Below are 24,252 nucleotides of genomic sequence, written 5' to 3'. Positions count from 1 at the left end.
TGACAGTTATTTTAAATCTCAGATAAGATATTTACATTATAGCGAATAGTACTTGCTAATCACCCCCGAGTTAATCAATCAGAGCACATGAAAAAGCACTATTCACTTGTGTGGTATATGCTAATTCATTTCATTCTTAGAATACAGTAGAATAGTAGATCTGCCGTAACTCAGTAGGTCTTGCTATCAACAATGTCACGCAACCTGTAGCGGACTGTCGTCATGTGGTCAATTGCAAATCCATTGGTTTTTCTTCACGTTTTTCCACCAAATTTCCATTTGAACCTGCTGAGACGTCGGTGTAGAAATACGTTTGCCGTTTAGCGTACGTTTAGTTATTGGTCGTAAGAACAACCACAAATCTTACAATTTCCTCAATTATCAACAATGTACTCGTTGTTGACAATACTCGTTATCCCACATAAAATACAATAGCACCTACATGTATATACACTATGTCCTTTTTATTTGCAAGGAAACGTGCTTAAAAATGTGAAAATGTCAAATTCTGAATAAAAAGAACAAAGAAAAAAAAAAAAAAAAATAAGAAACAACAATAAAAGCCTGTTTAAACAACTTATACCAGACTTCATTTAGACAAAAGTGCTAAGAAAAAAAATTAAACTTAGATATCTTGTGTGCTGTTGTCAACATTAAAATATTAACTAGACTTATTTGACAAATGCCTCAGGCGGTATACTTCCACTGTCCTGAAACAGAAAAAAAGAGTGTTATGGCACCGGCTAATTAGCCCAGTTGAATCAGAGATTATTCTGAAATAACATGCTTCAGGTCTTAGATAGCTCAGGTCCCACAAGATTTCGTACTAACAAAAACTACAAGTACTTTTAGAGCGGTTTTCAATTGAGTGTCGTAAAACCAAAACCAAACCAATTACTTACTAATAATTAGACTATTCACCTAATCTCAAACTGTAGTAAGACCAAAACCAAAGTAATTACCTGAGTACATTCGACACTAAATTGAAAACTGCTCTACCTGAAATAAATGTGAAGTCTGGAATGAAGAAGTAATTATCGCAGCTGTAGTACAATGTAAGCAATTGCAAATAAAGTCCCCCCAAAAGGATTTCGGGTTTTGAGCACGTGTTGGGAGCATTAAACTGTCCAGCCTAGGGCGAGCGTGGTTCTTAAAATGAATTGAAAAGAAAACTTAAAAGGTGGCTTTTGGGCTTCTTGAGTTGCAATGTTATGGCAAACTGATGGTAAAGAAATGGTGAAAATTATGTGTAGTGGAATAACATAAAAAAGTGGCTATGAGCCACTCAACTTGGAAACTGGATTGTCTGTAAACTGGGACAATTTTGATGCCACTGCACTGAGTTTTTGTGTGGGATTTCCCAAACTTTGTCAGGGCCAGCGATATTTATTTCTTTATTACCCAGGCAGTGAGGCCTGGGTTTAAATTTCGGCTCTCTTTTTTTTCCTTGTTCAGTCACAAATCACCGTCTGATCTCTAAAGCGCATGCGTCATCTGTGCATGCGTACAAACGAACACACTGTTTGCAGTAGTCCAACACTAAAGGACGTTCAGCGTTTTCGGAACGGGTCAGTCTGCTATGGTTGGCCATTCGTTTCAAAATTACGACAGGGTATACGCGGGTTTTTCTGCCGCGTATGTACGTATTTTTAAAGGGCCACATATTTGCGCAAATTCAAGCGCGGGGATTTGCGAAATAAATGTCCAAATATACGCGTCCTAAAAGGACCCATATACATGCGTGCTAAAATGCGCGTATATGCGGGTTTCGTAAATTACGTTTTATATGCCAGCATAATGTGCCTTTTAAGAGAATGGCTGTTCGTGTATGATAGCAATGAAAATTACTTTAACTAAGAATCGTCAATATGGCGGCACTGGTGAAATGCTTTGTCGTGGTCCATCTGCTATTTATTGTTTGTTACGGCAGCTCCCCCGGTGACTGAACTTCTAGAAACAGTTATGCGTCTTTTGAGTGACTGTTCAAGATTTTATCCTCACGCTAATCGGCGTAACATGGCAGAGAACTTGATCGTTCGTCGTGAAGTTGCTGTGGATTCTATTCACCGTTTAGGACAGAGGTGCCCAAGCGAATGCTGAGAGAATTCTGCCTCTTGAATTGCTGGTGAGACAAATTCAATACTTACTACATAGATGGGAAATGTTTGCAGTTCAGTTTTGAACTTGAGTTATTTCAAACTACGCGAAGCATAAGCAGTGGAAAACATTTTTATAGAGGAAAATTTATATTTGGGTTAACTTTTAATCCTGGGTTAGCGTTAACCGGCTTTCGAACAACCCGGCCCTGCTGATTTGAGAAATAAGACTGACGTGGGTTTCCAATTCTGGTATCAGTATCATGCTGGGTCATTTGCGAAGTAGAAATATCTATGTTCAGCGTAAGCGTGTAAGGAAAAGCCTTTTTCAAACTGACCCAGCAGGGTCTGATTTGAGGTGGTTCAATACCATCACAAGGCGTCAGGGGACCTAATTCTCTCTGGCACATTGATGGACTACACTGCCTTATCAGTTGGAGGTTTGTCTGTACACAACCGGTGAATTGAGCGTCTCTGGAGAGAAGTCTTTATTGAAGTCGGTCAGTTCTACTGCACTCTGTTCTACCAGATGGAAGAAAATGACATCCTGGAATCGACCAGCGTAATCGATCTGTTTTTGTTTGTATTACATATTTCTTTCCAGAATTAACAACCAGTTAAACCTCCTAGTTGAGGCATGGAATAACCATGCTGTACGCATAACCAATATGGGTGAATGCAGTGATTTTACAAGATATATGTAGTACTGGAAATACTAGCTGTCAGGGACACATTTGATGATAACACCCAACCAGATGAATTATCTGGTGAAGACCCAATAGGACTTACACTAAAATCACATTCTGTTTCCTAAAACTTCCCTTGAGGTATTCATATATCATAGGCTGGAAAACCCATTCTTCCATTAGAAGCTGATGCAGTTGGCAAAACCTTAATGGGAGTACACTGAGGTGCATGAAACTGCTCTTAATGCAAACATGTCCCATCTAAGTAGTAAATATTGCATTTGTCTCACCAGCGATTCTAGAGGCCGTATCCTCTCAGCATTCGCCTTGGTACCTCTGTCCAATGAGTCAACTAAAGGATTAGCCTGCGTAGCTTGGCGGTTTAGAAATTTCTTAAGCCATTTGAGCGCGAGCGCACAAAGCGACAAAGCCACGAAAACAAGCAGGAACCCCCCCGGCTCCTCGTGGCTACGGCGCATTTGGCACTCGTTATCACGGCTTTGCCGCTTTCTTAGCGCGTTCAAATTGCCTAAAAACCGCCAAGCTACGCAGGCCACTAAACGATGTGCAGAGTAATCCACAGCAACTTCATGACGATTAGCGTTAGGATAAAATCTTGAACAGTCATTCAAAACACGCATAACTGTTTCTAGAAGTTCATTCACTTGAGAGCTGCAGTAACAAACATTAAATAGCGGATACACCAAGACAAGGCATTTTACCACCGCCGCCATAATGATGATTCTTAGTTAAAGTAATTTTCATTACTATCATACACGAACAGCCATTCTCTTAAAAGGCACATTTCGTGCTGGCATATAAAACGTAATTTACGAAACCCGCATATACGCGCATTTTAGCACGCATATATATTGGTCCTTGTAGGACGCGTATATTTGGACATTTATGTCGCATATCCCCGCGCTTGAATTTATGCAAATATGTTACCCTAAATGGTCGTATATATGAACTTAAAGCCCATACGTAACGTATGTAAACAAGTATACGCAGCAGAAAAACCCGCGTATACCCTGTCGTAATTTTGAAACGAATGGCCAACCATAGTCTGCCAGCCTTACAAGAGATCAATTTACGAGCGAACATTTTGAGTGAATTTATCAAGAATCATGCTATACCAAAGGAGCTATCAACTGGGGCTATCAACTCTTCAACTTGACAAAAAGCATCTTCAAAAGCGTCATCGTATTTTTAGACGTGATTGTCAACCAAGTAGAATCCCAGCACCAACTCAAGAACGTCTGAGCGACAAGAGCAGAAAGGTTAGAGAATTTGTTTACGAATGTATCTGTTCGAGTACACCCAAATAAAACGCTCTGAGAAACTTCATAAAAAAGTTAAAATCTCGAACTAAACGATACTTCCTCGGTATTTTCTTATAACAGAGTGTCTTTGTAACAAATTATTGTACATTTAAGCTGGAAGAAACTAATGTATGTTGACCCCAGCAAAACAATTCTTGGCTTGCACTGTCACGCAATCCTGATGCAATAAAAACATTAGAAAACCATTTAGTGGATAAAGTCAAGAAATTTTCGTGTTATAGGAGATTAATAAAGATGACACTTCTCTCATTTTTAAGTCTGTGCATTTTCCCAAACCTCAGATACCAATCCTTGAATTAGCGCCACCCCCGTCGAATAAGCGCCCCTCCTATCACCCAAAATTTGAAATAAGCGCCTCCCCTTGAATAAGCACCACCCTCACCTTCGCCCATTTTGTGGACGAGTACTGAGCCAACAAAGGATGTATAGTTTTCGTCGTGTAGTATTAGATTTGTACATTGTTTCAGTTTGAGAACAGTGCTGGCTAAGTCAACACGTTGAACATGTTAAGTACTAATGTACTAACGTACTAACTAAGTACAAACTAAGGATCAGCTTTTTATGTCGATAAACAGCTTATGTTATTGTTGTTCACACGCAGATGATGTATTAAAAAAGATGATCATGCCAGGCCACAATTTGGGAAAAATTGAATAAGCACCCCCCATCTTCTCCTAAATTTGAAATAAGCGCCCCAAGCGCTAATTTGAGGATTGGTATTCGTCAAAATATTTAACACAAATTTACAGAGCCCAGTATGGAGCCGGGTGACTCGCGGTACACCAACACTGCGGCCGGAAAGTAATGTAACATCTGGAACTTACTTTGGCTATCTAGGCGACTGATTATCTGTACTGAACAGACAAGCATTTACATAAGCACTTTTCCTAATACTTTAACTTCTGAATGGGCTAAAAATCACGAGATAAGTATATGTTTTTCGACAAACGCGTTCGTAGCTCTATGTCACGCACCGCCAAAACTCTGAAATTCAAAATGTCTCGCTTGCTTGAGTAATGCAAAAAACAACAACAACAACAACAACGATAAAGGCTAAAGAAAATAGACTGAAACGTTTATAGGCTGATATAAAGACCTTGGCTCATTTCACGCCCTAAAGGCCTGCAAACGAGTAATAAGCTATTAATCGATTCCAAGAAATGCAATCAAGGCAGAATAGCTTAAGTACATCGTACTTCAAATGCAGAACATTGATTTAGCTCAATTGCGATATAGCTAGTCCTTCTCAGTAAAACAACTGCCTGGGTACACGCAGCGAAGCGTCTAGTTTGTGTAGGAGAGCAAAGTGTTTGTCATGTGGTTTCAACTTGGCATCTAGCCAGATGACAAGACTGGGTTCCACTAGTAAGACAGAGGACCCTGATAACGATCGTAAGGACTAGTGTTTTTGTGTGGCGGCCATTATACTGTGATTACTCTTATCTCATATGAAGTTTCAGTTCTCGGACAGAACTGCCAGCAGTTACATACTTAAAATATGTCACAAATTACTTTGATCAGCTGGAAATCCTGACAATTTCTACGGAAAATAAAATTCTAGTAAACAATGTCGCGCCGCGCAGTCACAATTGTCAGAAGAAAATTTATACTTGAATGGTTTCATTACTTTTAACTCCCGTCTATTGTTAAAATCAGCTTTTTTATATCAACCGAAGTTTTACAGACAGATATAACATAATGACAGAGTCCAGTATTTTCCTGTGTATTTATGGTTAGTAAGTTGAGGTGAGGTCCCCTCTTTAAACCATGATTTGTTGATACAGTGGAACCCGCCATATGACCACCCCGTTTAAACGACCACCCATTTATTACAACCACTTTTTTATGGCCCGAGCAAAAGCCCACACATTCTCCTATCTGAAAACCCTGTTAATCCGACCACTTCGTTATTACCACCAACGACCACCTTTTGGAGTGCTCAGTCCTTATTTTCTTTATAAAATTACCCCGTTAGTGCGACCGGTTATATTGACTGGTGAGAAAGTTGAATGAAGACAGACACAATCTAACGGCTCTTCCACACACATTTCACACGAGGCCATATCCTGTTGTGGAACTGAAAGATGTCACTGTTTTTTTTGCATTACATGTACTCGGTTTTGTTCAGTTGCAATGAATTGCTGTTGTAAGGTTGAATTACGGTGGAATTAAATGTATTCATGTGCAGTACATGTTTAAAGCATGTTGCATCATAATATGACCCTACCTCGTTAATGTAACCCCTTTAATACGACTGATTTTCTATGGCCCGAAGGTGGTCGTATTAATGGAGTTCTACTGTATGTTGCATGACGGCGCCACTTTCCGTAGACTCACAAGTTTATAGGACCAAAATATTTGCAGTTGCCTTCAAACTTCGTACTAAACATTTTCACATTAGCTGGTCATGTTTACGCACAAAAGCTGATTTCTAAAAGTATAATTCACATACAGTGTTCTAATCTGGGAGCACGGATATTAGCTGACATTTGCAATCGTGTACTGGTTTATCGTAAACAAACTCCGTGTGACCAGCATCTGATTCTAATATTTCCGCTGATTCATAAAAATAGACAACATTTCTACTGCTTGGTTCAGGCTTACTCCTATAGATCTTGGCTTAAGAGTACTTTTCGAAACAATTTCGACCGGACAAAGACTAGACTGAACTATTCGCCAGGGATGAAGATTGTGTGACAAACCCAAAGAGGGTCTGCATAGGAGGCTAACTGATTATTTGTCTCCAGTAGAACTAGTCAACAAATCCCAGGACAAATGTAGTCAAAATACAGCCAAAGAAATAAAGCTGTTCCCAAAGTAAACATCCCCAAGGCAACGGGATTCAAAACTCGTGTTTGTGAACAGAATTAATATTTGTCCCAGTTATGTAACAAAAGCACATACGCACGTCGTCTTACATCCTGACGAAACAGGCCACGTTACTGATGATTACACTGTCCAAAATCACAACTATAAACGAGTGAACGATCGAGAAACCAAACTGTCTCGTGTGCAAGTGATTTTCGATGATGTCATTTGTTTTCACCCCTGTTGCGAAAGACAAGCCTAACCTGCAAAATGTGTTTAATTCAATTACTCTTTAATCTGTCAATCAACAACCCCCCCAATAACTTGGGTTTATATGTCTGCTGACTTTTTTTGCTGGGTTTTAGTATACCGTGTGAACCAACGGTTACACTGGATTTCTGATCTTGCCAAGGTAAAAACATGTCACATGGCAGAAAACCATTTTTCCTTCACGGTTATGTATTAATGTCAAACGGAGAATAGTAATTTGCTCTTATATCTTGGATATCAAAACACCATTGCAACTTACCACATTAAATGTCAAGCGCGCTTTATATGATTTTTTTGACGTATCCATGGGTATTAACCACGGGAAATTTACCACTGGAAATGTTGGCCATACTCACTAAACGCAGTTCCCTGCAGTAAAAGGGTTATTAGAGCCTCGTGTAACCGAACCCTAAGAGAACGAATTTCCTGGAAACTAGAAGTCCAAACATGTTTCTTCTGTAACCGTTTTTTCATCTGCAGCTTAGGGTCTTATAAGCAGAATTTTATGGTATCTTTACTCGACATTTATCACTATAACATGACAAAATATTCACTGTAAAGCTGCAATTTCTGTAATTTAGCCATAGTGCATATTTGATTGAAATCCCACACAAGTACGCATTGTGGACCTATTTTTAATCTGTAGTTCATATACCGTAAACATAGATTACTTCATAGAAAGTGCGACGTACGGATTTTTATTCACGAGTTGCAAAGTTTTTCAACGAGTGAATAAAAATCTGTACAAAGTACTTTCTATGTTGTAATTTGTTTATTGTATATATAACGAGAATTAAACATATTCGTTGAATCACCTTTAGTTTTTCCGATACCATAAGTTTACATGCAGAACAACAACAAATTCAAAACTGATCAAAATGACCGAGCGTAATAAAAAACAAATCTGCTTTCCAGTCCAGCAACAGGCGGACAAAGAACCTACACAAGCTTAAATATAATACGGGAGAATTCGTAAATACATAGGGTGAAATCTTTTTGCTTGTCCCTAATCACTCTCGGATTTAATCATGTAATGGCGGCGCTTCGCGCTGTGCAAAGACAAATTCGGACTCTTTGACTCACACTGTTTGAATTTGAATGTTCCTCCTTGAATTTTGTTGGCTTTCTGATGTTAAATTTACTTCCTCGGTTTCTTAAATGGCCATTGATTCTCAACTGAAGTTCTAGCGCTTAAGATGTTGGATATATTCCGCTGCTGTTTTTCCGAAAGTGAACTAAAACGGGAAGCCGAAGCCATGTTCTCGAAACACAAACTTCAAGCGGGCGCTGATTTCAAGACCGCGCTTCTCGGAAGCCATTTGAGTGCTTAACTCTGATTGGCTAAGTGATTCAATCTGAACGGTGATTGGTTATATTTTCACATGGGAAGAACGCTATACGCGAAGCTGATTGGACGTATCGCTTTCTTCACATGTGGAAATAGAGCACATATAGAATTCTATTTGCAAGGTTTATTGCCTAAAATTCTCGCTATATGTACAATAAATTCTCTTTTAAGACTCCCCTCTTAAATACGCCCCCCTCTCTAATAAGACCCCCTTTTTCCGAGGAAGAAAGTTATTAAGCCCCTCCTCTCTTTTAAGCCCCCCTCCCCTACCCCCTTATTCCACACAATCAAGTTAATAAATGATAGACTGTATTTGTAATGTAAACATGACTATAACACTTCATGTGGACTGATCTGGTATGGTTTGGCTGCGTAACCTCCAACTTCATGTGCTTGAACTTTTCCACTCAAATCTCCATATTAGACAGTCATTGCCCTGGCCCAAAACAGGAAGTAGGTAAGCCTAACCGTAGTCACCTCTTTCTTCCTCTTTTTTGATACCAGTAATGCGTTTAGCTAGGAATTAAATAAGCCCCCCCTCTCAAATAACCCCCCCTTAAAAGTGCTTAAAATAAATAGGTCCCCCGGAGGCATAATAGAGGATTTGCAGTGTCAGTTATATATTGAGCTTCAATGTGACAAAAGTGTTGAGACACTTTGCAGTAAAATTCGAATTTCGAGAATCTTGGAAACGTTTCCCCCCCTTCCCCCAAACAATGTTGATTTTTCTATTTCTAAGACTGCACACACCAGAGTGCCTACGCAACATTGAATTGGGGGGTCGGGGTATCAGAGAACTAATGCTAGATGCAAATAAAATAGAATAAGAAATTAAATATCGAAAAGTGTCACTTCCTAAAAGTGTTTCAACTACTTTTGTTGCTTATTGCAGTAACATAAACAAGACAACGAGGATTATCAGACATTGTTGATACCAAGTTTTGGTTTATTTCAATGGAAAAAGGTTGTTGCAATATTTTGGCTCTATTTCAGAGTCAAGTAGTTAGATCAAAACAAGTGGACAGCTTATATATCAAGGCTAATTACATGTAGGTGTATGAACAAGTAATGACATAAAATGATCTATCGAGCCAGAGAGACGATACACGAAGTGAAAGCCAAATTGTATTGTTAAGAAAAAATGCAAACTGCAATAGTAAGAGAATAATTAAGGAGATGTGACACCATTTAAAGCATTCTTGAAGTCACCCTAGTCCGAAAGGTTGTACCACAAAGAATGTACCAATTCTATCTGATCAGCAAAGCTAACTTAGCTAAGTTAGTATAAGGTGCGTGACCAAGTAATAAAATCCCTCACCATACCTGTACTGCGAGTCATATTTTCTTTCCTATTTTAAGCATAAAACCAGGAAGTACAAGGTAATTATCAATCCCCTTTTATTGAAAGGAAAATTAAGTTAAACTGTTTTTTTTGTCTCAATAAAAGATTCGTATCAAAAATCGTGACATTCCCCATGATGTATGCGTTACATTATGCGTCTTATAATGGAATTTGCATCACTCAGGTTTCAAATATATAAATAATATATATATAAATAAAAAATCACTCAGGATTCAAAAGGTCGAGTGCAATCATCATAATAAATTTCGATTGTTCAGACGTTCTGTTCCTTAAAACTCAGAGAAACACAAGTTTTCCTTCTTTCACTTCTCTGTTGTATCAGACTTATTACCTACGGATATATATTTATACTTAATCTAAGGGTTAAAATCTCAAGTCAGTGGCATCAAAATTGTCACTGTTTACAGACGATCCATTCCAAATTGAGAGGCTCATAGCCATTTTGATTTATTTTCAAAGTTATTTAGACACAAAGATGAATTCAAAATTCTGCAAGCTTAGATTGTTGCCGCTTCACATGGCCGTGGCCGCCGCGTGCATATTTGCATACGTAGCAAAGTCCATTGAAGTTTTCATAGCTGACAGCCATGGATAGGATGTGTGTACATAGTTTTGTCTTCTAAGAGTTTGTAGTCAATAATGGTTGAGTCTGCCTGAACTGTCCGATAGTCACCCACTTCAATGGAATGGAAGCGAAAGAAGGATAATAAATGGGTATGATAAGCTTATGTTTCCTGATGTTTCTTAATCTCATCTCTACGGACTTGCACCATTTCAACAGATGCTAAGATATTTAATGGCTAGAGAAAGCCGTTTTAACCGACTGAAATTTTTTCCGAATGGACACAGGCTGACGTTTTAACAGACACTTAAAGTTCCCTAACGGATAGAGTTTGGCGTATAAACAGATTGTAAACTTTTTACAATGGCTAAGGCTTGCCGTTTAACGGATGTTAAAATTTTGTAAATGGATAGACCTTGCCATTAAACGGATCAAGAAAATTTCTTAACGGTTTAGTCAAACATTTAAATGGTTTCACATTAGCTTTATATGGCTTCGCTAACTCTTACAACGGTTTTCACTATGTGTTTTAATGGATAACAAACAGATGACAAACGGTTTCATCTGTTTAATGGATAAGCGTTAGTGTACGTTTTCCTGTGTAATGTCACATGTATTATAAGGGCTTTTGCATTGAATTAAAGCGAACCCAATGGAGGAACAACAGTCCGCCAACATGGTCTCTGGACATTGTAAATAAACTGCGAAAGACACTCTCTGATTTTTCACCAGAATCCATACAAAAGAACCTGCACATATTATTGCAACCATATTCCTTCTTTTTATTCCTATTTTTGAACTCTTCATGGGGGTGGAGGTCATTTCTACGCCAAAATAACCGCATGGTTATTATGTTGAGATATTCCCATTTTTCACACTTTGATAATTAATCACTCAGGGAAATAATTTCAATTGACTAAATTCCCACAGGAAGTGACAAGCACGCCCTAGTTTCTGATTGGTAAACCTGTTAACAACAATTGACAGTTGATGAAATCGGATTACATGGAAATTGGTGGGCATAATGCGAAAGCAATGGTCAGTGGAATTACCACAAAATGACCAACCAAGAGAGTGATTTTTCCCAAACTAACTGTTACAACTAGCTATGCAATGAGCAACATAACCAGTGGCCAATTAGATATCTTTGCATAGATTTATCGATCTTAGATATTTGCTGACCCCTAGTTAGATAGATCACTTTTGTACAATTTTCCTATAATGTTTCACTCTTTTGAGCTCTTTATTCAGGCTGCATTCCTTTGGGGTGATCTGGATCAGGATCAGTGATCCAAGATTTGTCTGGATCATGGTGCATCAAAGAAACCGATGAATCCATGACCAGAATGGATTCATCAGTTCTTTTGATGCACCGTGATCCAGACAGATCTTGGATCACTGATCCTGATCCAGATCACCCCAAAGGAACGCACCCTTAGTTGTGCAATCTTAAACAGCATCTGCCTGTAAATATGTAGAATCCCGTAACAGCTGCAGTGAAACTATTCTCAGAAATTTCAAAGTTCCTGTAAGTTCAAATTTTCGTGAAATCTAAGAAAGTTTGAAATATCAGTTGATCAAACAAGATACCTGATGGAATTTATGGAAAATAAAGCATTTCCAATAGGCAAGTACAGAATGATGAAACTTGCCCTGATTTCATTTTACCATAGTTTGTTATCTGTGGTTTGATCATTTCTCTGTCTCGAATATTATCTTCAAGTATAAACGTTTTATCTACTTTTTATCTGTTAAAATACAATGATCACAATAAATATAAATACCAAACTTGACAAATTCCCCACAAACAGGTATTCTTGTGTTGGTCTTATTTTGATATTGCCAATGTTGCGTTTACTATGGTTAAGCCCAGGACTTTGTAGATGGGTTTCAAAAGAGTTCTGAATTTGATAATCAACCGAGGAATCATAGTCTTTGGCATATACTAACATGTCATCAAGGCTTTGCTTTTTGTATTAAAAGAATTTTTGAATGACGACTAATTGGTGATTTCTAGGAAAGGAATGATTGTTTTCAGTGGAAAATGCACTACTGTGATGGTGTTTGTCAGGTTTCCATTGATATAATTTGCATCACGTGCAGTTCACAAAAAAAGAATCAAGTCCAAACCATTTATGTTTGCGTAAAATGTTTCGGTTCCTGAATGTCTTCCCATTGAAACGTTTCTTGCAATAGATACTGAGACACTCATTTAAAGTGGTTTCCTCTGTCAAAACCAAAGAAACTACAGACCACTAGTTATGAGTGAGAACACTGCTGAGTTTTGAAAATTGTTTTTGTTGCAGGTAATTGTAACAAGATTTTTTTATTTGTTTGTTTCAATTGTAACTTGACACAAAAAAGTTCCTGCAAAAATTTCTTCTGCAAAAATTTATTCCATAATGAGGGCATGATGTGATAGAGTGACACTGATTACAAAATATAGCTGATTTGCAAAAATAAACTGTTATTGCCTGATTTTCCTTTCGACTTCCCTTTCACCAAAAGAAGTCTGACAGTCATTGTACATCTATCTTCCCAAAATAACTTCGACTTAATTGTAGGTGAAATGACTTCAATGTAGGCGAATCGTGGAATAAATTTTTTCATTGACGATTATCGATATCCATGTTTTATTTTTTTGAAACGTTCTGCACCAAAACAAAAGGATATGATAACAGGAGAAGTCACCCTGCCTTGTTTCTTTATTTCACTACCTGAAGCTGAGCAAAATCGTGTAAAAAATATATTACTTTCACAACCAACAGATGCACTAAACATATGATGAATTTGACAGGTTTCAAGTGGTAATTTGCATAAATTGGTTGCACGTGCATGATGCAGCCATTCAATGAACTTCTGTGGGTTTCCTGCAAGCGTTTTTCTCCTTCTTGCCCTTTGCTGATGCTCACAATATTTTAATCGTGTCCTCAGAGTGGGACCAAACTCCCAACCGAGGCCCTGAGTTTTGGTGTTCATCACAATTTTCGTTACAAATTCGTTAATTTTCTCTTCAATGCTTGCTTAGCTTCAGGTAGTTAAATAAAGAAACAAGGCAGGGCGACTTCTCTCTTTATCATATCCTTTGTTTTGGTGCAGAACGTTCCAAAGAAATAAAATGTGGGTATCGATAATCGTCGATGAAAAATCTATTCCACATTATAAAAAGTTAATGTAAAAAAAATTCAATTTCCCATTTTAAATTTCCCATTTCAATTCCCCATTCCCCATTCCCATTCCCGTTTTAGTAACATCTGTCTCTCATAAAAACTTTTTCTCGAACTGATGTTTTGTCCCCGTCTCAGGCATTTGGAATGATGTGACAAGGAAACTTGCTGGGAACAGTTCAATGTGGTTATAATAAAAAAGCCACCGATCGACTGTCAAAACCAAACCTTGATAAATGTAATATAAGCTTGACATTACAGTTCCTAAGGTGAAAGAAATTCAATCTTTTCGCCGTAAATCGTAACCAAACAAACTTGTTGGAATAACTTTATCATAAGTTACTGTTAAGACTCCACTGAGTGCTGCTACCCCCCGGGGCTTTTACTTCACCAAAAAATTAAATAACTCTTGCACACCTTGCATGCCTGAGGCATGTCTATGTTTTTACAACTGGTATAAAAATTCAATTTAGTAGTCATCTTTAAAAACAGAATTCACCATGTATCAGAACACAAATTAATGTATTTGCACATTACAGCAAGCTGTAGTATTTTAGATGTGGTACATTACCAGAATTATCTTAACACATGATCGGAGACATAATAGTTCACTTGAGTTTCGAAATTAGTCACTGGCTTTCCAATGAACTATTGTATATTTTATATCAAGAGTACAATGATCCTGGAGGACACTAGATTTCGTAAGTTAACGAGGTAATATTGGTGGGGAAGGGCTTATATGTAGCATACTTTTTCAGCAGGCTTATAGTTTTACACAGTTGCTCTGGTAAAACTAGGCATCTGCGATTGCATCATGAAACACAATTTACACAATTTTTTAATCACAATAATCTAATAATCAGCAGGTCATGCGCACTTTATACCTTTAAAGAAGTGAACACGTGTGCAGCTTTTTCATAATTCCACTCATTTTCAGAAAGACATCTAAAAATGCGAGAGAAGATATCATGCAAATGCAATCCAACAGAATACAGGTACATTTAGGAATTATACAGGATATTTTATACAATCAAAAGCCTCCACAAAAATATGCTTGGATATTTGTCCGTGGAGATTATCTGTTCCGAGAAGTACATGTAGAACAGTTTTCCGAGAGCACAGCTTGAGAAAAACTGTGAGCTCTGAGGAACAGATAATGTCCAAGCTAAGGACAATTATCCAAGCATATTCCTTAAGTCATAAGGGGGATATTGTGTTTATCACCCTTCAAATATTTTTCGAAATAGGGGGGATTTAAAAACTGGGGAATATCACTTGGGTCTTTGCCAGTTTTAACTGAGGCATATTCATTCACGTGAGGTGTATAGACCAATCAAGTGAGAGAAAAAATATTTGATGGATAATGATAACAACGCTCCAGTCTACAAGTGAATATGAAATATCATACATTTGAACTGCGGAGAAAGATATGAAGACATGATTGATCATCGCAGTTATATATAGCACAGAACTTAAGCAGTTGTGAAATTAAAGCCTGAAAAAAATTCAGGCCTGAACGGGATTTGAACCCATGACCTCTGCGATACCGGTACAGTGCTCTACCAACTGAGCTATCAAGCCACTGGGAGCTGGTCACTTTGTGAGTTCGTAATATGCCCATAGATGGTGAAGAATACAAGTGAATATATGAAATATCATTTATTTGAACTGCGGAGAAAGATATGAAGACATGATTGATCATGGCAGTTATACACACAACTTAAGCAGTTGTGAAATTAAATTCACAACTTAATTTAATTCACAATTGCTTAAGTTGTGTGTATAACTGCCATGATCAATCATGTCTCCATATCGCTCCAGTTTGTTCAGCAAGTTGAAAGGCTAAACAACCTGAAAGACACAACTCACTTGTATGACCATTGTACATTCATTGTAGATTGTTCAGAAAACCGGAGTACCATTTCTTCTTGCTGAAAAACAATACAGTTTCCAAACTAAAGCAATGCCCTAAAGGAGAAGGTCACTCCAAAACCGGTGTATTTTTTCCAATCACCAATAAAAAGTTTACATTGAGTTGAGTTACTCACCGTTGTTTTAGCTTCTGAAGTGGATGTGATCCCAATTAAAAAGAAGTGAAAAGTTCGACACAAGGAGCCGCCATTTTGAAAGGATCTTGAAGGCCAGGCCGCATATCCATGACATCATTCCGTCCAAGAGTGTGTTTGTTCTTTTGAGCTTTAGTACGGCTGCTCTTGAAGACAGAATGTGCTAGTGATTCCGCGGGTGATAATAATCAAGTTGAATTGAATGATTGGTTAAAAAATGCTCTGTGGTGTACTTGTGGGGAATGTGCAACCATACTGACGGAAAGAGAATGTGTTTGTTGCCGAAAACAGCCGGAGTAGGTCACCAAGATGGAAGGTACATTTTGTGGTACAATTGCAATGGACGCAGTTAGCGGAAGAGGAAGTTTATTTTTAATAGTAAATTGCTCTCAGAATTGAACTGGTGGCTAAAATAAATCCCCAGTTTAGTTCTTTTGATCTGATTTGTCTCCATTTTTATTTTACTGGCGGTTCAATGCGGAACTAATGAGTTTTCAATGGTGTGTTTAAATCGGGCCAATGCTTTCCACCTCACAAGTCAGTGTTTTTACTTATAAAATTTGGAAACTTTTTGCTCGTGCTTGTACGTGTTTCTTTACACTATATGGACTCTTGTGAAATACAAAGTGACATTACATGTACAGTACAACCCCAAATTAATGGACACGCAAAAACTTCTTTTTGTGTCCGCAAGCTGGCAGCTTCTTGCGGGTTCTTGAAGGTCGCTTGTGCTTGGATCCTACAAGACGCAAGAACTTTTTTGCGGTTAGAGGTTAAAACCGCAAGAACTTCTTTGCGGTTGGATTTTCGAAACGCAAGAACTTCTTTGCGGTAGGATTTTCAAACTGCAAGAAACTTCTTTGTGCTAACATCTTAGCACGCGAAAATCCGTATCAAGACAATACCGTCTTGGCAACGGGTTCTAAAAAACACAACTAACAAACACAACCAAAAAACTAGAACTTACCATAAGAAGTGTTAAAACAACAAATTCTTAACTCTTGACAATTTAAACTCTTAAGTTCAGTTCAGACAATGAACTTTTCATGAGCCTAACTTAATTCGAATTTGGACCGATACCTGGGAAGAGCCAAAGAAAAAGTAATGAATGGATGCATGTTTGATGAAACTTTGAATTCGTTGATTGGCGTGAGCTGCTGTTTACAATGTTCTAGAAAGCTGTATATCAATCCATCAAAATGTAAACAAATATAACAGAAGAAGTTGATTCTCAGCCGTACCGACTAACAAACAAATTGTCGACCTTACTACGTATATGGCTACCGTTACACAAGAGATCCTTGGAAGTTTCTTAATGATGTGACTAATATTATAAGTTCTAAAGTGTAAGCCATATAAAGCCTATACGCTGTTGAAGTCTTCCTTGGAGAGAGTTTTTGTTTGCCAATAAATCAGTCAGTACATTTTATCACTGACAGTGGGAAGATTTTGGTCACGTGCTAAGCAACCTGTGAATCAAGAGTGTCTCAAAATAACTTTATAGAGATAAGGCCTTTGACTTTTTGTTGGATTATAATGATATTATTTTCATCAGTTTAGTAACAGTACATTTTTTATCGGTTGCTTCTGAATTAGATACTGGGTTCACTTTGTTTTGTTTTTTGGCGACATGGAGGAAATTTTACTGTTTACAATTATTATTAGGATGTGTCACGGAGTCTGGGACCCGCCGTGTGATAGCGGCACGAAATGAGCTTATTTGAAATGGCTTCTTCTGTCTGAAACAAAGGTTAAAAAACACACACACAAGTGTAACCCAAATTTTGAAACAAGCAAGTTTCTCAGTTGGCGAAAGCAAAGGACTACATGCATGCATGACAAAAGCGTGACTTTTCACGCATCAGTAATGTTTGAAGACTTTATGGAAATTTAAGGCGTCACAACAACATGATTGTTATCAGTGCATGCTGTGAATGATAATGAATTTTGCATTCAGAAGCAAAAAGCGTTGGACCCAGGCTAACTACATCGTAGTTTGATTTTTCTACGTGGACTGTTTCTTCACGAGCTTCATTATTTAGAGATGTTTTGTGATTGTCGCATAATCTACCAGCAGACTGTTCAAGTGATCGAAGGGCTTTTCTCCCGTAGGTGCATTATTTTTGGGCTGTACTGTAAGATGCGAAGTGAAATCAACGTCTTTCATGTGAAATGTGAAAGTGACAACATTCCTTGTCAGTACCTAAGATTTTTTGTGAGAATTGTAATTTGTATCGTTGGAAAGCTAAGCATATGTAAGAGATTTTGGATAGAGGAAAAAAGTATATACAACTTTTACATGCCTAAACAAGCTGAAGGAAAATTGACTCTGCAAGTGTGTTTTTCCGTATCGCATGTGGCGTGTTTACTCGCCTCGTTACTTGACAAAGCAAGCAATAAAATTACAGTTTGATTTTTTCCATAGTACTGCTTTCATTAGCAGCTGTAATCCCCAAAAGTAATGTGAATGAAAAACTGTCCTTAATTAATGATGAATCGTGTTGATAAAATTGAAAACAAATTGTAACACATTTCAGACAAAATATTATTTACATTTGTCGATATATAGATAGGACTGATGTACAACACACTACTTCTTCTGATGTATTTCAAATCAAATTAGACAACATTTTAACTCGTGCCTGGCTGTCAAGGCCAATTATTAAACACACTCTGATTTTTCGGCTCCCACAAAAGATTTGTAAATCGAAAAAATACTTTTTCGATAAAATAAAACCGTAGCGGGTTAGTCTGACATGTAATTTTAAAGAAATCTGTAGGGCATTTGAAGTTACCACGGTACCCTAAGAAATTCAATAAATTCACTTCCAAAACACGCATGCAGTCGCTATGCATCGATGAACACGAAAACACCAAAAACCTAGTGCCAGTCTACGAAAAATAATGAATCAATAATAATAATAATAATATAATAATAATAATTTTATTTGAGTGTCTAGTCTTCTAGCTAGCCTTAAGCTTACTAATCGGGGACACTGTTAAAATTAAAATATAATATAAGTATAAAAACGATTCCTGTCTATTTACATTAAATTATACTACATTTTCGCACACTCAATCAAAGCTTGCAACATGGAAGCTTTTTTATAAATACTGGTAAGACTGGTAAATGAAGAAAAGAAATTCATTTAGCCATTTTCCCTGTTATTATAGAAAAAAGCGGCAAACTGACTGTATATGAAAAACCCGTGATTCACGCCGTTTTAGCGTCTATTTTGTGAAAATATATTACGCCTGAAGGGTTGAAAATTTTTGGCGACTCAAATACTTGTGCTGGCAACCAAATCTGAAAACTTAGGGGCAAGCTGGGCCCAAGGATTTTTCTTGAAAGTCGAGCCTTGTAATCCAGCGAGGAGCTTCAATTTCTTGCGCAGAAATAATATTTACCAAATCACGTCAACGACAGTTCTGACAGTTCTGCCAGATGTTCGAGCCACTTCCTTGCCAATTTTTTGTTCTTTGCAGACAAATTAAGGAAAGTCACCCCTCTTTCCCTATCCTTTTTGGTTCGGGTTTTACAGCCCGGGGCCGAGCATTTTAGCTCCCAACTGAATAAACGAATTTAGAACAGAAAAGAAGAGCTTTAGTCTTGGAGTTTCGCGCCAATTCAGACAGAATGACGTCACGAAAATGTGGCCTGCCCTTCAAGATCCTTTCAAAATGGTGGCTCCCTGAGTTGAACTTTTCACTACTTTTTTATTAGGATCGCATCCACTTCAGAAGCTAAAACAACGGTGAGTAACTCAACTCAATGTGAACTTTTTATTGGTGATGGAAAAAAATACACAGTTTTTGGAGTGACCTTCTCCTTTAAGATCATCAGACGATAAGTGACATAACTGCTAACTCATTTCAATGCGCAAAAAAATACAAATTTGCGAGCAAGATTGTCATATTAATGCAAACAGTACATGTTGATAAAAAATACAGTTAAAGTAGTACTCATTACCAATATATGAAAACCACTATTAGACTAGTCATCACACAAAAAACAAAACTATTTGAACAAACACAAAAATTATAAATACTCAAGTTTACAAAGCCTGATACAACACAGGAGTTACAGAACTGAAAGGATCATGTGACCAACAACTAAACTCACATTAAATGCACCATTCATTAAAAAACCTCTTGAATTACCTGTGGAGTTGATGCTTGAGCAGAACTGTTTTCTGATGAAAACCCGAGTAAAGCTGGAGAGGCCTGTAATGTGTTAATTGCATCTGTAGAGGCAGCTGTTCCATTGGCAGCATCCTAATATCACAAAAGATACATGTACTGTAGTCCTCTCACAAACCACCTTGTTCCCAGGGATTTCTGTATTTTGTCCCACCTCAAAAAGGACTCAAGGGACTAAGGTCCAAGTCAAGTTGTTAACTGAACATGTCCAAATGTCTTTAGTATACTTACTTTAAGTGTGGGCTTGAAATATGTAACCTTACATGGAAAAATGTACTCCAAAGCTCAGCCATCAAACTGATAGAACCATATATTATCCACTAAAAGCCTTTACTAAGTTGGCCGCACCCTTTTACTATTAAGGTTACAGTAGATCTTCCCAGAGGCAAAGGCCAGGGTGTGTTGATCAAAATATAGATATTCCTATTGGTGGCTTTGTAATTTCTTCGTCAAATATGGTTAAAATGCACAGAAATGGTGTTATTACAGGAGTGTTTTTTTACAAAAGGGAAATCTCTCACAAGAATTGAATGACAACTGTTAGCAATAAGATGGCATTTATATAAGCCAAGACATTAATTTCAAATAGCTGATTGAGTAGACAAAGCACTTGAAAAGCAAAAGAAACATTTTGGGAAGTCAGGTCACAGTGGGTGGTCAGCTTTGAGTGTCAGGTAGAATTGATGAAAGGTTAGTGTAAGGACCGGCGTCAATGGTTAGAATTCTGAACAAGGGTAAACACTTGAAAAGTCATTTTCAGGAACTCATGATGGCAGTTACATTACATTTATCAATTTCAAGTTAGTAAAAGGCACTAGATTTTTAACATGCCTCTATTCACTTGTTAATTTGCCCTTTAACTCACAAGCTTCCTAGAATAATATAACAAAAGCAGCCCTTTTGAAGCAGCAAGACATGCACCTAATCATTTATCTAAAGTACATTGACAGATACACCATATCATCATGTTGATCTGTACAAGCAAAATGAAAATGCACAATTTTCTGTCATTTTTGGCAGTTGTTGAGCTCTAAAAATAATGGCAATTTTTAAAGTTTCCTCGATTTAGAAAATACTTAAGAGCCATTGCTTGTAAACATGGAGAATCCGATAACAGGTTGGAAAATTCGGATTTTTTTTATTGTGTCAAAAAGACCCTTTTGGTGAACTATTTTCAGAATTATACTTCCAATGTTCCAGCGAGTTCCCATTTTTGTGAAATCTAGGAAAGTTCGAAATACTGCTCAATCAACCAAAATGGCCGATGGAATTTATGCAAAATTGCACATTTTCATCATGCCAGTACAGAAAGAAGGGAACTTGGCTGGATTTCATATTCACACGGTTTGTTATTTGCATTTTGGTCATTCTTCTGAGCTAAAAGTCATCTTGAAGTAAACACGTTTTGTCTACTTCTTGGCCGTTTGAAAAATACAACTATAGCAATTTAATTTACATGTAAAATTTCAACTGATTTTAGAGGGTCATAACTCTTCTAGTATGTGAATCTCTCAACAAATAAAAGGTTCTAAAGCAAGAGCTATGCTATGGGTATAACATATCTAAATGGTTAGTTTGGCCCATGAAAATTAAGCGCGGTAGAAGAAAAACTATACAGGTATTTTGACCAATTGCGCCATTTTTGGACTCTTAACGTCATTTTTGCACTCTTAAGTGCTTCAGAACCTCTGAATGGTGTTTTCAAAAACAACTCACTATAGAGATTATTTGGGTAAATTATGAGGAAATTTGAAATTTCAAGACTGATGGCTCTTCCTCACTATTTAGAGAAATTAGCTCTTAAAGGATTACCTGTTTATTTTTGACATTTTATTGTCTGTTCTTTTAACCCTTTCAGTGTATGATGATAACCTCTATAATCTACACGGCCCTATTTTATCACGATTAATAGAACATTATTTGTAGCGTGATCTGCTTACCTCCATTCGAGCTGAAGATGGGTTGCGAATATGTAGTTCATCATTAATTATACTCAACCTGAAAATATTTGACCATTTTATTTACTAATTAGTAACTCTGCCTTATACTCTCTCACACCTCACTATATAAATTATGTCTAAAAATATGTTGGTAACTTTATATAACAGCTATGAGTACAAGATTGCCTATAAAGCAGGGACCACAAATGCCAGTGTGGATGCATTAAGTCGACTCCCCTAGTCCAAGATGCCAGAGTCTGTTCCTGTACCTGGAGAGAGAGTTTTGCTCTTAGAACATCTGAGCCACACCCCAATCAACTCACGTCATATCCAAGAATGGACAAGGTGCCATCCTGTTCTCTCAAAAGTGCACCAGTTTACACTTAATGGATGGCCATACCACTGCCAGGATGTGCAGTTACACCCATATTTGAGCCAGAAAGCAGAATTAACCATAGAAAGTGGATGCATTCTATGGGGAAACAGGGTGATAGTACCTCAAGGACAAGCACAAGTCATAGCCGAGCTTCATGAAGCCCATCCGGGCTTATCAAGGATGAAAGCCCTTGCATGTGATTATGCATGGTGGCCAAACATGGACCGTCAGTCAGAAGATGCAGTTAAAAGGTGTCAGCAATGCCAACTGCACTAGAAGGCCCCAGCAAAAGCACCACTCCACCCATGGGAGTGGCCCGGTCAACCTGGTCAACTCTGTCAACCCCTTATATGGCCCTGCATAATCAATGTGCACCCCATATAAGGGTCAGATGTAGTTAGTGGTGATCGATGCACATTCCAAGTGGATGGATGTCTACATAATGTGAAGTACAACATCAGCCGCCACCATAGTGAAGTTGAGAGAAATCTTCGTGACCCATGGTCTCCCAGAAACCATCGTCAACAACAATGGTCCCAATTTCACAAGTGTGGAATTTGAGAATTTCCTCTCAAAAAATGGCATCAAATACACCAAAGTATCGCCATAACATCCAGCTTCAAATGGACAGGCAGAGCAAGCAGTTAGAGCCTTCAAAGAAGGGATAGAGAAGATGGAAGAGGGATCCATGCAAGACAAGTTGTCACATTTTCTGCTCAAGTACAGAGCAACATATGTTTTAAAACAAAGCCATGCATGCCAGAGAATAGATTAATAATTTAGCTGAGATTCACAGTAATGATCATTTTATCTTCATAGCTTACCAGTGAATACACATATGTTAAAAGTGGTTCCACAGTAAACTTTGACAATGTTATGATGAAATTTATCATCAATAAGAAGACAGACGTATAAAAAAACTGACATCAATTTGTTTTTCCAATAAGACGACCCCAAATAGTCAAATGCCAGGAGCAAATGAGGGGAAAAGACGACGTAACTTGCTGTAAACAAAGATAAGTGAATTTTATTCAAAATGACACGAACATTGTCAATAGGTTTTCTCCTTTTTTGATTGGCTGCTTAAAAAGTCCATAAAATCTCATTGGTTAAAAAGTTGAGAGTTTGACAGCTGAAAGTTGAACTCGAAAGCTTGCACTAATTAAAATTTTATCTGTCTGTACTCTTACTGATGATAAAAATGAGCCAATCAGCACACGAGAAATTAGACAGTTATTGTAAAAATATAAATAGAGCTATCTTGGCCAATTTGCAGCACAGACCATTGAAACTTGGTAGGCTAATAGTTCTACAGAAAACACACCTACCATGATAAAAAATTCTGTTCCCATGGCAACTCACTCTTTTCCAGTCCCCACCCACTTGATTTCAATATGTTAGTGATTTTTAGCTTGAAAAACATTAAACGAGGCCACAAACTCAAGTTTACATATTTACATGCTTGCTGGATCTTGCATATGAGGTGCCATTAGCAAATATCAAATGGAATGCCAAAGGTGGCCGGAAAAGTCTTCAATATTGGGGAGGTATGGAACCCAGTATGTTGCCATGGCAACAAAACTGTTAAGCTTGAATTGAGGAGCATGTTTAGTAGAAAAAAGTCCTACTGCAAAGAATCAAACATTTCTGATACAAATTGGCCCAAATCTTTCTTCATCATATTTGATGAAAATTTGGTTGAGTAGATGGTGTTGTCACTTGGCTAATTTGTTTTTTCAAAAAACTTGAATATCTCTGGAATGAAAAGAGATATTTGAAAATAGCAAACAGCATTTTTCTTCTCATACAGACCACTTGTTTCTGTTTTAAAATGGCTTAGATAGTAAAAATGCGGTTTTTGTCATAGTACCACTTTAAGTAGTTCCGTAGTAGTCTGTTAGTAACGTAATGTATTGTACCCTGATGTAAGTAAATGTTGTTATTTATTAAAATAACTTTAAAAAGTATATACATTTTAGATGCCATTGAATGGTGAAAATTCTCCTGGGTGTTTTCTGTTTGATTGA

At 37.5% G+C, this 24,252-nt stretch overlaps 1 protein-coding gene across 4 annotated transcripts in view; it reads right to left on the bottom strand.

The window, feature by feature from the left end:
* Positions 1 to 24,252, bottom strand: part of LOC110054723 (nuclear RNA export factor 1-like) — a 257,937-nt gene that overhangs the window by 11 nt on the left and 233,674 nt on the right. For 3 of the 4 annotated variants that reach the window (XM_089292876.1, XM_089292877.1, XM_089292878.1), the window contains 5 exons: positions 21,850 to 21,907; positions 19,871 to 19,984; positions 15,513 to 15,574; positions 14,528 to 14,588; positions 1 to 710 (listed from right to left, as the gene is read on the bottom strand). The exon at positions 1 to 710 is cut by the window's left edge and continues 11 nt beyond it. In XM_089292876.1, coding sequence (XP_089149002.1) covers positions 672 to 710; positions 14,528 to 14,588; positions 15,513 to 15,574; positions 19,871 to 19,984; positions 21,850 to 21,907 — 334 coding nt within the window. In that variant the 3' untranslated portion in view covers positions 1 to 671. Of the gene's footprint in view, positions 711 to 14,527; positions 14,589 to 15,512; positions 15,575 to 19,870; positions 19,985 to 21,849; positions 21,908 to 24,252 lie in introns of those variants that run through there. The other variant, XR_016208186.1, reaches the window with a different exon arrangement.

The sequence above is a fragment of the Orbicella faveolata genome, unplaced genomic scaffold (assembly GCF_042242905.1).
Source record: "Orbicella faveolata isolate gen_17 unplaced genomic scaffold, um_ofav_v1 contig_24, whole genome shotgun sequence".
NCBI lineage: Eukaryota > Metazoa > Cnidaria > Anthozoa > Scleractinia > Merulinidae > Orbicella > Orbicella faveolata.
Note: the sequence above shows the minus strand (reverse complement) of the source record. Positions and strands in the feature narration are given on the sequence as shown.